A 13,817-nucleotide genomic window follows, 5' to 3' on the forward strand; every position below is an offset into this window, starting at 1 on the left:
CCACATGTTTAGAGGCTAGGCTTCTTGCATTGTATGGTAATGAGGGCAGACCTGGGACAGGCTCACTCTAACATTGTTAAAAAAGCCTTGCAGTTAGCCATAATAACACCTTTTCCTGAGAAACATTTTTAGATGTTTCTCAGGAAATATTTCAAACATTTTTAAGGTATGGTATGCGAATGGAAACATGTAACAAACATATAGTGAGGTTTCCTTAAATTTGACTGCAACATTGGAAATACCCTTAAAGAGCACAGGCCAGGGTCTGGGAAGAGTGCTATGCCTGTGTCAATCATTGGTTTCTATGAAAGATGTATAGGGAGAAATGGCCTAACTCAGCTCTTATTTATTTTTATTCCGTCACATACATCTGGGCCCGGATTCACATACATCGGCGCATATTTATGCGGGCGTAGCGTATCTAATATACGCTACGCCGACGCAGCGCACAAATGCAAGCACTGGATTCACAAAGCACTCGCCCCCAAATGTATGCTGGGTTTCCTCGGCGTAAGCCAGCGTAAGTGGAAGTGGGCGTGAGCCATGCTAATAAGGCGTGACCCCATGCTAATGATGGGCCGAGTGACAGACAAGTACTTAAAATGAACGGCGCATGCGCCGTCCCATGGACGCAACCCAGTGCACATGCTCAGAATCACATCGAAACTACTCCCTAAGATACGTCGAATCACTGCCTACGACGTGAACGTAACCTACGCACAGCCCTATTCATGTACTACTACGTAAACAACGTAAAATACGACGGTTGTTCCCTGGTCCATACCTTTGCATGAGTTGCGCCTCATAGATGGGGAATAACTATACGCCGGACGTAAGCCTTATGCAAACTGCGTATATTATGCGCCGGGCGCAACTACGTTTGTGAATCGACGTATCTCCCTCATTTGCATATTTGCAATGAGGCGGCCAGCATAAATATGCGCCCACGATACGCCAGCGTAGGAAGGTTACATCGGTCGGATGAAGCCTATTTTCAGGGGTATCTAGTTCTGTGGGCCACGGCGCACAGATACGACGGCGCAAGTTACACTTACGCGGCGTATATCGAGATACGTCGGCATAAGTGCTTTGTGAATCCGGGCCCTGATTGTTAGAAGTATGAGGGCACCAGAAATGTAAACTTTATTTTTCACACAAGAAGTTTTAGCTTTTTTCAAACTAACATCAGGGTAATATTTTTCTTTTTTAAAGCACATGTAGTGCTTGCAAAGTTACTCAATAAATATTTATTTTTCTCTAGCTTAGAAGTTTATATTGACCACATGTTTGCAGGGATGGTGCAGAGGACTATTTAGAAAACTAAAAACTTGTTATCAAATCAGTATGTTGGTTCAAAATACAAGTCGTAAACGTGGGAACTTTCCTTGTACAGTCAAAACAAAAGCATTCCAGCTTTAAGAGCCGGTTCACACAGGGGTAGCACGACTTTTGGAGGCAACTTATACACGACTTGAGTATGAATCATCAGGCAACTTACAAGGCAACTTCAAGTTGCCTCCAGGACAGTACAAGGCAACTTCAAGTCGCCTCCAGGACAGGAGGCTTTCCAGTGGCCAATCAAATAACAATCAGCTCTGTGGGAGGGAGGGGGAGGGGTTTGCCTGAGAAATGTATGTTATCTTCCTGTATTGTTGCTTCAGTTAAGACAGGGATCAGACTTCTGAGGCGACTTCCATTGAAATCAATGGGTACAAGTTGCCTACAAGTCGGATTAAAGTAGTACAGGAACCTCTTCTGAAGTCGGAGCGACTTCAGTAGTGAGTATTAAGACGGCTCCATTCACTTCCATTGATTTTCTCAACCACACGACTTGGGACGACTTGGGGCAACTTCAAGACGGATCCCAGGTCGCCCTTGTGTGAACCGGCTCTTAAGGGATCTCTTACCCATAATATGGAAGCTACAAATTACATACCCTTTCAGCTGAACAGCTGCATCATCGTCTTCAGTGACCCGGCGCATTATGCCACAGTTTTCCAGGGATAATTTTTCCAGCAGTTGGAAATCAACATCATTGCCAATGCCAATGCTGAATAGGCAGAACTTTTCCCTGATGGCATTCTTGGTATTAATTAGGATTTTGCTAGACTGGACTTCCCCAATTGTTGGTCTTCCATCAGTCAAGAATATTATCAGTGATACGGTCTTTTCAAGCTTGTCCATATTTACTAAATATTCATTAAGGAGGCTTGTGGAAGCCTGGATACCTCCATTTATATTTGTACCTGAAAATATCAAATATTTCATTTTATAATCCAATACAGCAACATACAAAGGTTAACTCTTTTTCTATTCTCTATCTATCAATGCAGTTCATGAGTTCTGGGAATAAAACCATCATCCTTCATAGTGAAGAAAAGGAGACAGTTAAATGGCTTGGACCACTAGTGTCACATTGTTGCACTGGCAGTGCATTCTACAGGTTCACAACTATAGCATTCATTACTGTGACACTAATTTATATCTGGTGTCTAATTTATTCCTAATTTTATAAAGCAAACCACACACAGTTGAACAAGGCACTCCCATCAAGCAATGCTTCCATACAGGGTGAACAATGTAGATGAAGAAATGAGCAATGCTAGGTTTTGTATTTGGCAGCGGTGGCACTCTATGCCTGATTAAAATGCTAACTGCTGAACAGTGATGGCATCTAATAGGATGCAATCACCCGTTGGCTAATAATTTTGCACACAGCTCCGTTGATTTTTAACCACTTTCCACCCACGCTATAGCCGAATGGCTACACGCGAGCTTCCAGTGCCGGAAGGGCATCAATGTCCTCCGGACATGGATGATCACAGAACAGGGTAAAAGACCAATCACAGCGGGCCCTTTACCATGTGATCATCTGTATGCCAACGGCAGCTGATCAGGAAGAAAACAGAAGCCAGTTATCCACTTTTTTTCTCCTTACAATCAGCGTGAGGAGAAACGAATAAAGCCGGTAACCGGCTTCTGTTTACAGGAACATCGGTCCCGATATGTGCCACCTATCAGTGCCCACAAGTGCCATCTATCAGTGCCCATCAGTGCCCACCAGTGCCACCTTTCAATGCCATCAGTGCTGCCAATAAGTGCCACCTATTAGTCCTGCCAATCAGTGTTCATCAGTGCCTCATCATCAGTGTCACCTACCAGTGCCACCTACCACTGCCTATCAGTGCCCATCAGTGACGCCTATCAGTGACACTTATCAGTGCTCATCAGTGACACCTATCAGTGTCCATCAGTGACGCCTATCATTGCTCATCAGTGCTGCCTATTAGTGCTCATCATTGTCGCCTATCAGTGCCACCTTTCAGTGCCCTTCAGTTCCACCTATCAGTGCCACCTATCAGTGGCCATCAGTGCCACCTATCAGTGCCTCCTCATCAGTGCCCATGAGTTCAGCCTACCAGTGCTCATCAGTGAAGCCTATCAGTGCCCATCAGTGCCCATGAGTTCAGCCTATTAATGCCCACCAGTGCTCATGAGTTCAGCCTATCAGTGCCCATCAGTGCAGCCTCATCAGTGAAGGAGAAAAATTACATGTTGGAAAATTTTTATGACAAAATATTTTAAAAAATGTTTTAATTTTCTTTTTTTTTGTTTCTTTAGCAAAAAATAAAAACATTGGCCGTGATTAAATATCACCAAAATGATGCTCTATGTGTGTAAAAAAAAAAAAAAGATAAAAATGTTGTTTGGGTACAGTGTTGCATGAGTAATTGTCATTCAACGTGCAACAACGCTGAAAGCTGAAAATGTACCTGGGCAGGAAGGGGGTGTAAGTGCCAAGTTAAATAAGTTAAATTACCATTTGTCTAGCTGGGTGGTGCAGCAGGAATTGGCTGAAATTCAAGCTGTCTATAGCCAGCTTAAGATACTGTACATTGTGGATTTAGAATGCTAATCAATACATGGAAGTCTCTCTTTATGTCTTGATACACAGATACAATGTTTGCATCATTAGCAATGAACCTAGGGTTTTAGCAATAATATTAAAGCGGAGGTTCACCCATACATAACTATTTTTCCCCTTAGATGGATGCTCGTTTTGTCTAGGGGAATCGGCTAGTTGTTTTAAAATATGAGCTGTACTTACGGTTTACGAGATGCATCCTCTCCGCCGCTTCCGGGTATGGGCTGCGGGACTGGGCGTTCCTATTTTGATTGACAGTCTTCCGAGAGGCTTCCGACGGTCGCATCCATCGCGTCACGATTTTCCGAAAGAAGCCGAACGTCGGTGCGCAGGCGCAGTACAGAGCCGCACCGACGTTCGACTTCTTTCGGCTACTAGTGACGCGATGGATGCGACCGTCGAAAGCCTCTCGGAAGACTGTCAATCAAGAAGGAACGCCCGCTGCCGAAGACCCATACCCGGAAGCGACGGAGAAGATGCATCTCGAAAACGGTAAGTACGGCTCATATTTTAAAACAGCTAGCCGATTCCCCTAGACAAAACGAGCATACATCTAAGGGGAAAAGAGAAAAAAATACTTAATTGGGTGAACTCCCGCTTTAAATTGATATTACATTAACATTGATATTAAAGTGAAATGCGTCTTTCTTCTGTAGGATTGTCTTCAAAGCCTTATTCAACTTTCTCAATATTTAAACCAACTGGTGTTATGGTAGATAAGAAGTACATATTATATTTTGTAATTTGCCATGGTAATGATCACACTAAAGTTATATTTCAGATACAAAGCTTGATGAAATAATTTATGAGCACATTTTTTTTTTGTATGCATTTTGGATTCTAAAAATCAAATCAAACAAGTGAAAATGTGCGAAAATATTGGCATTCAAGGGGAATAAGGTAACTAGTTAATAAAAGGTTCATTTAAAAATATTTATTTTATTTCTTGATTGATTTTCATACTCTGCAGCTGAAAAAAATACTGTGGGGCAGATGATAGGAAAAGCTTGTCAACTTAATATAACAGCTGCCACCAATTACAATATTTGTACATTGTAATGAAAAAAATCATAATGTATCTGTCAGTTATCACCGATAGTGAATGTTGAAGACAGAGCCAATGTCAGCAGCTCGTCTACACAGATTGGAGCCACAGCTATCAAACTAGCAGTGTGACCCCATTGTGGCGTGTGTGAGCGAGTGCACATAGTATGATGGGATTGTAGGATATTCCTGATACACACTGGAGGCTGAATTGATGCAGCGCAGCCCAGTGCATATGCTCTCTAGCCATAATAATTTAATTATACATAATTTAAATAATAATATATTAACCTGGCGGTTTTGTTCAGATTTTAGGTGCTGAAAGCGGTACAATTATTTTGCATGGAAATTTGGCGTTTTAAATTGTAGGCCTGTAATTCTTAAGAATAACTCAATTAAATATGTCCAAACAAGAGTCTAGTAGACATCCTGGGTATGATAAAGTTTGAAAAACAAAATCATAAATTATAATATAATAAATAACTATAAATAATTATAACAAATAATAATATAATTATAATAAAAACTATTCAATAATGTAATCAAATCAAAATCACTGAAATTTGCTCAGTTGCAGAATTGTCGCTGTCATTACTTTTATTTTTTTATGACGAATTTCCCCACAAATCGCTATCGCTCAATTCTGCAAGTGATTATAATTTATTATCGCTGTTTTCTAGCTGCTCTAAAATCACTTTTGACATAAAGGGACACTTTTGGTTGCTATGGACAATCTACAGTTTGCAGGCAGAAAGAACAGTTTTTATTATACAAAAGTACATGTAGGACACTGGGCAGACCACTAGGGACAAAGGGGGGTGTATTTTTTACATACAGTACTGTAATCTATAAGATTATAGTATACTGTATGCAATGTGTTTATTTACTTTTTTGAATTTGGCGCCGTTCTCCGCCCCCGTGCGTCGTAACGTCGCAGGGAACGGAGATCGGCGGCACACAGCGACACTGTGTGAATCGAGCTAGGACGCCGCTCGCTCACACAGCGGGGAGGCATCGCAGGATCCAGGGACAAGGTAAGTAACTTTGTCTTTGGATGCTGCGAGGCAAGCCCGAGTCTGGCTCGGGGATACCGATCGTAGCACAAAAATCTCACCCGAGCCAGACTCGGGAATACCGCCAGCCAGGTTAAATAATATATTAGTAGTATTATAACTCAATTGCCCATCTGGTGCTCCCCATATGCCATCCTTAAGCCTAGTGTACACGATCAGAATATCATACAAAAAATATTGTTTTCGAAGCGATCGTACGATAATCTGATCGTTAGTACACAGCTTTCATCTGAAATTATCAAAAAAATTCTCATACGATACCAGATCGAAAGGTTTTCATTTAAACACTTAGGGGCAGATCCACATACATACACTGCGCCCGGCGCAGATGTAAAATAAGCTACGCCGTTGTAACTTACCTGGCTTTGGTTTGAATCCTCAACGAATTTGCGCCGTAAGTTACGGCGGCGTAGTGTATCTCTCGCGGCGGAATTCAAATTGGGCGGGTAGGGGGCGTGTTTCATTTAAATGAAGCGCGTCCCCGCGCCGAACGAACTGCGCATGGACGTCATTGTTTTCAACGTGAACGTAAATGGCGTCCAGCCCCATTCACGGACGACTTACGCAAACAACGTAAAGTTGGAAATAGCTAATTTGCATACTCGACAAGGATTACGACACGAATGCCACCTAGCGGACGCCAAAAAATTGCATCTAAGATCCGACAGCGTACGAAGACGTACGCCTGTCGGATCTAACACAGATGCCGTCGTATCTTGTTTTGTGGATACCAAAACAAAGATACGACGCGCAAAATTCGAAATTACGCGGCGTATCAAGAGATACGCCGCGTAATTTCTTTGAGGATCTGCCCCATAAGGACCGGAAGTATTTACTCCCTTAATGACAGGCCATTTTTTACAATACAACACTGCGTCGGCTTAACTGACAATTGCGCAGTTGTGCGACGTTGTACCTAAACAAAATTGATGTCCTTTTTTCCCCCACAAATACATCTTTATTTTGGTGGTATTTGATCACCTCTGCGGTTTTCATTTTTTGCATTATAAACAAAAGATAATATTTTTTACCTTTTGCCATAATAAATATTCCCCCAAAAATTTAAAAAAAATTATTTCTTCATCAGTTTAGGCCGATACGTATTCTGCTACATATTAAAAAAAAAAAAAAAAAAAAGCAATAAGCATATATTGATTGGTTTGCGCAAAAGTTATAGCGTCTACAAAATAGGGATAGATTTATGTCAGTTTTTACCCCCTTTTCTCCCCCGCTATGCAGCGCACGCCCACAGTGACTCGTGCACTAAACGAGGTACGGGAACATAGTTTCGCGCAATAGGGCTGCCCTGCCGCAGTATATATGCGGTGGGCGGTCCTTAAGTGGTTACTCAATGCAGTTTTCATCCAAAAATACAATACAAATACATTACATCACTTCTGAATTTTTAGTCTGTCGTAGGAGAATTTTCGTATTTTAGTAACATATTCGTTTTTGATACGGAGACTAGCATGCAAAAAAAAGGACAATCTTTGTTTGATAGTCTCATCGTGTGCACTAGGCTTCAAACCCAACATATATGAGATTCCTTACTGTAATACACAGTTTGTACAGGTGGAGTTTGGTGGTCGTTGTCTATAATGAAAATGTATAAGCCAGATTTTTTTTATATGTTGTGGATGTTTTAGGCAACTTTTTATATAGTACAGAAGACGTTTTAACATTTTATAGAATTGTTGTTGATGTGATTATTGTAGCACTCAAAAAAACATAGTTGTACCTATAGTATTATAATGGTTTTAATTTATTTTCTACTGGATCCAACAAGGTAGGGGCCTTAAATTTTGTTTGTTCAACTTAGATACCTGTCTTTAATATTTGTGTGAACAATTGTTTGAAATTAATTACATTTTGTTATTTTAATATACACATTTTATAACATACATGGAACAACAGAGTGTTTTCAGATATTTAATATTAATATTGAATGTTCCACCATACAGCAGCTAGTTTCCTAAATTGCAGGTAGGGCACTATGTTTTATATTTCTTAAAATGTTTAAGAAATTGAGACACAGCTTGTTACCTGGTTATGAACAGCCAAATGCAAAGTATTTTAAAAGAGGATTGTTGTTCTATTAAAAATGTCTGAAGGGTATTTGTATCCCAGTCTAAAGTATCTCAATCAAAAGTAACACATTTGCCAACACAACTTTGTTACATAGTTACATAGTTAGTCAGGTTGAAAAAAGACACAAGTCCATCCAGTCCAACCACAAAAAAAATAAACAAACAAAATAAAAAACACAGTACAATCCCATACACCCAACTCCATACCCACAGTTGATCCAGAGGAAGGCAAAAAAAAACAGCAGAGCATGATACAATTTGCTACAGCAGGGGAAAAATTCCTTCCTGATCCCCCGAGAGGCAATCGGATTTACCCTGGATCAACTTTACCTACAAATCTTAGTACTCAGTTATATTATGTACATTTAGGAAAGTATCCAGACCTTTCTTAAAGAAATCTACTGAGCTGGCCAGAACCACCTCTGGAGGGAGTCTGTTCCACATTTTCACAGCTCTTACTGTGAAGAAACCTTTCCGTATTTGGAGATGAAATCTCTTTTCCTCTAGACGTAAAGAGTGCCCCCTTGTCCTCAGTGTTGACCGTAAAGTGAATAACTCAACACCAAGTTCACTATATGAACCCCTTATATATTTGTACATGTGGATCATATCCCCCCTAATTCTCCTCTTCTCAATCACCAGCCACTAGGAAAGCTCCCTAATGCCGCGTACACACGATCAGTTCGTCTGATGAAAACGGTCTGATGGACCGTCTTCATCAGACGAACCGATCGTGTGTGGGCCCCATCGTTTTTTTATTCATCGGTAAAAAAACTAGGAACTTGTTTTAAAATTATCTAATGGTTAAAAAACTGATAGAAAAAAACGATCGTCTGTGGGCAGACATCCAGAAATCCACACATGCTCAGAATCAAGTCGACGCATGCTTGGAAGCATTGAACTTCATTTTTCGCGTTCTGACAGGATCAGTTTTTTAACTGATGGTGTGTAGGTACGACTGATGAAAGTCAGCTTCATCGGATATCTGATGAAAAAATCCATCAGTCCGTTTTCATCGGATGAACCGATCGTGTGTACAGGGCATGACAGCTATCAATAGGCTCCAATCACAAACGTAACACATGCAATTATCATACGTATTTTGCCCTTTATGATTAAATATGGATCCAAATAGCACTTACGATTAATATTAATAGTAATTATTATTATTAGTAGTAGTAGTAGTAGTAGTATTACCTCCTGTAGGTGACAAGCCAAATATGAACTTTTTTGCATCTCTAATGTTGTTCGGAGAAACTTTCATAAGTTGGTTTTGCTGCCAAATTTTTATTTTGTTGGAGAACCCAATTATATTGAAATGATCATCAGGTCTCAAGTCTCGGAGAATAGTAAATAAAGCATCCTGCGTCTGCAAAGAAATTATTTGTTCAGCAACATTTCCAGTAATATACAGTACATGTATATTAAACTATAAAAGAATTAGGCCCCAGTCCTAAGCCAAATCAGCTTACCAAAGAATACATTGTAAATCTGTATCTAGTATTTTATTGAAAACAGAAGTGTGAGTTAACATATATTTTAAAATACATGGGAAAACTGCAGGCTAATATATCGGTAGAAAATACAGCTAAGCATGAAAAAGCACACCCATACCAAGCAATGTTTTTTTATAAACACTCCAGAAAATAGCTTACAGTATATTGGAAACATTAAAAAAGTAAAATCCATAATTATAGTCTACTACAATGCTTCAGGAGTGCATCAGGAGTGCACTGGATATACAGTATCTCACAAAAGTAAGTACACCCCTCACATTTCTGTACACATTTTATAATATTTTTTCATGTGACAACACTGAAGAAATTACACTTTGCTACAATGTAAAGTAGTGAGTGTACAGCTTGTATAACAGTGTCAATTTGGTGCCCCCTAAAAATAACCCAACACACAGCCATTAATGTCTGAAGCGCTGTCAACAAAAGTGAGTACACCCCTAAGTGTAAATGTAAAACATTAAAAATAAGTGCCTATGCTGTTTAAAATCCAGTAATACACAGTCTTACCCTGCTCTGCACATGCTTAGTTTCTCTCCATTTTTTAGGCATTTGTAGGCACTGTCAAATTTGTAGAGGCCAATCTGCTCATAGCCTTAAAGCGGAACTAAACCCTCATATCCTTTTCAGCCAATGAAGCTGCTTCTGTTTGATCTGCAACTGCCATGGTGCTGCACATGTGATCAGTTATGACACAAGTCATTTGATGGTTTGACAGTTTGGTTGAGGACACGATCAAATTTGACAGCTAGCAACCCTGGCATTCCAGGAATGTAACAGTTTTTGAAACCGTTAAATCGATGGGTTTAGTTCTGCTTTATGATTTACTGCTGTTCAGGGGCTCTGGGCTTCAGCAAAATTGCAGACACATACAAGAAGAAACAGGAACAATGCTGGAGGAAATTTACAGCACACATTAATTTTGGTAGCATAATAATTAATGTAAAATGTATGTTCCTTGCTAAAGAACATTATTTTTTTATCAAGTTGTTATGGGTAAAGTTCCACTTTAAGTATCATCTGATACAATGACATCATGCCTCCTTTCCAAGTTGGCTAGAATTCTATTTGTTTTATTGGTTGACAGCTTACTGCCATACAACAAGAAAGTGAGCTGTCAACAATAGAAGCATTAATTCCAGCCAATTGGGAAAGGATAAATTATATCATTGTATCCAGGCATTTAACCACACACAGGAAAAAAAATGGTATATGGCGCACGATCTAATAAAGCATATAATAAAGTAGTACAACAAGAGAGGTGTAAAAAAAAAGTCAAACAAAGTCCATCTAAAAAAATGGATAAATGAGGGCTAATGTCCAAAAAGTCCTGATTTTCAATATATGGTGGCTGTAGGGGACACTTGGCGGCAGCACCCGAAGCAGAAGCAGACTTCTGAAGGAATCAGAGAAACAAAAGGCAAGATGCGCCAATCTAAGTGCAGTAAGCCATAATTTATTAAATAAATGAATACAAGACAATAAGGTGGCTACTCACAAAAGGAGAAATAGCACGGGCAATGAATGAGATGCAAGCATGGAGTCACTGTAGTATGGTCATCTGTGGGGATCCATATCCAGGGCAGCTAAACGCTGAAGATGTTTCACAAACCAGGATCAGGAAACCGGAAGAGACGATGAGATGCGACGTGCGTTCCACTGTGGGGCGCGGCGTGCCGTCGTCGCACCGGAAGTGACGTGGGGGTCCAGGCCAGCCAATCGGATAGCGCATTTCACATCGTCAGCTGTTTCGTCAGATCCATAATCTTTTTACAGGTTACATGTTTAGAGTTACAGAGGGGGTCTAGTGCTAGAATGATTTATCTCGCTCTAACGATCGCGGCGTTTGTAATCTGTGTCTATCTTTAACCTTTCAGTACAAAGTATCAAGCTGCTTTTGTTAAGTCATAGAAAAAGTAATACCTGAATATAAGCTGGACAACCTTAGTCCCAGGTTGGTTTCATGTACAAAATATTTATTTTCATATTTTGATTTCAGCAAGTGTGAGATTTCCAGGCACACAACTTTAGGTTGTTAGATTTCTACACAACTGCCTTGCTCAGACTTTTGTTTTCGTCTGCTCAGCTGCTTTATTTTCCTTCTGGTTTGGTAGATTATGTTCTCTTTTTTTTTTCTCCATGGTCTGTTCTAATTTAATTTCTTATGGACGGTGACACTTGTTTTCCAGCTGTGTAAAAACACACACTCCAAACCATTCTACCACTTTGTGTTTCTGGGTGACTACTGTCCAATACTACTAATGACACTATTCATTTTCAGCTGAGCATAAGCTAAGAAAGATAACTAAGCACCACACAGAGGAAGATAATGGAGCACACTTTGAGAGGCAATAGTCCTGAGAAGATGTGCTACAAATGACCTTCAAATATGTATTATCATCCCACCCAGATCAATTATATATGGTTCAGTACTGCAACTACATTTGGTCAACTGAATTGCTGATTACTTTTATGTAAAATTATTACATTGTATCATCAAACTACATCAGTGTATATATCGCTGTATATTACAAAAGTACAGCTATTTTGTATTGTGTTATATACGGATATATTGGATTGTGCAATGGAACAGAGCGACTTCCATCACATGCCAGTAGGCATAAATAAAGGCTTACATTTTATTTATTTTTCTAAATAATGAATGTTCCCTCACTGTCATGCTCACCAAGTAGTTCATACTTTGAATCATGGACCCACAACAAACCTGCATATAAGGACACCTCTATTTTTTCCAACTCTCTAGATCTGTATCTGGCTCCTGGTCAATTTCTCTGAAAATCAGTGGACTTGCATAATAGCCAGTCAACTAGTATCTTCAAGAGGAGGTCAGCAAGGGAAACACCTCTATCTCTCTTAAAGGGGTTGTAAAAGTAAAACATTTTTTCCCTAGATAGCTTCCTTTACCTTAGTGCAGTCCTCCTTCACTTACCGTATTTATCGGGGTATAGCGCGCTCCCGCGTATAGCGCGCACCCTCTAAAGTTGCTCGAATTCCTGTGGGAAAAAGTTTTTTTGTACTTACAGTTTTGGTGTCTTGCGCGGCGTCCATCGGCGGCCTCGTCGGGTCCGGCTTCCGTCTGCGGCTTCGGGTGTCCTCTTCGTCGGGTCCGGCGTCCTTCTGTGGCGTCCTCGCGTCCTCCCCGCTCGTTTCCCGCGCCGAGTTTGAATACTGCACCGACATATACCGAGTGTATCGTCCGGCAGGCTCGGCAACTCTCGCGCTGATGTCCTGTACGCTCAGGACGTCAGCGCGAGAGGCGCCGAGACTGCCCGAAGATACACGAGTGTACTGCGCTCGGTATATGCCGGCGCAGTATTCAAACTCGGCGCGGAAAAGCGGGTATCAGCGTATACCGCGCACCCACGATTTTGCCCTGATTTTCAGGGCAAAATAGTGCGCGGTATACGCCGATAAATACGGTACCTCATCCTTCCATTTTGCTTTTAAATGTCCTTATTTCTTCTGAGAAATCCTCACTTCCTGTTCTTCTGTCTGTAACTCCACACAGTAATGCAAGGATTTCTCCCTGGTGTGGAGAAAGCATCTTGAGGAGGGAGGGGGCGAGCAGGAGTGTCAGGACGCCCACTAACACACAGCTTCTTTCTCTATCAGCAAAGTAGAGCGCGTCCTGACTCTCCTGCTCGGCCCCTCCCCCCTCAAGAGATTTTCTCCACACCAGGAAGAAAGCCTCCCATTACTGTGTGTAGTTACAGACAGAAGAACAGGAAGTGAGGATTTCTCAGAAGGAAGCTATTTAGGGAAAACCTTTTTTACCTTTACAACCCCTTTAACCACTTAAGGACCGCCTAACGCCGATATACGTTGGCAGAATGGCACGACTGGGCACAAGCACGTACCTGTATGTCCTCTTTAAGTGCCCAGCCATGGGTCGCGCACCCGCGACCCGGTCCGAAGCTCAGTGGCCGCAGCCGCGGGACCCGCAGACCTGATTGCTGCCGGAGTCCCGCGATCAGCCACAGGAGCTGAAGAACGGGGAGAGGTGTGTGTAAACACACCTTCCCCGTTCTTCACAGTGGAGCTGTCATTGATCGTCTGTTCCCTGATATAGGGAAAGGCGATCAATGACGTCACACATCCAGCCTCGCCCCCCTACAGTTAGAAACTCATATGAGATCACACTTAACCCCTTCAG

At 41.2% G+C, this 13,817-nt stretch overlaps 1 protein-coding gene across 1 annotated transcript in view; it reads right to left on the bottom strand.

The window, feature by feature from the left end:
* ITIH5 (inter-alpha-trypsin inhibitor heavy chain 5) overlaps window positions 1-13,817 on the bottom strand; it is a 101,990-nt gene that overhangs the window by 26,422 nt on the left and 61,751 nt on the right. Inside the window, exons 8-9 of the mRNA XM_040343346.1 lie at window positions 9,327-9,498; window positions 1,937-2,246 (exon numbers count right to left, since the gene is read on the bottom strand). Coding sequence (XP_040199280.1) covers window positions 1,937-2,246; window positions 9,327-9,498 — 482 coding nt within the window. The remainder of the gene's footprint in view (window positions 1-1,936; window positions 2,247-9,326; window positions 9,499-13,817) is intronic.

This window comes from Rana temporaria, chromosome 3 (assembly GCF_905171775.1).
Source record: "Rana temporaria chromosome 3, aRanTem1.1, whole genome shotgun sequence".
Lineage (NCBI taxonomy): Eukaryota > Metazoa > Chordata > Amphibia > Anura > Ranidae > Rana > Rana temporaria.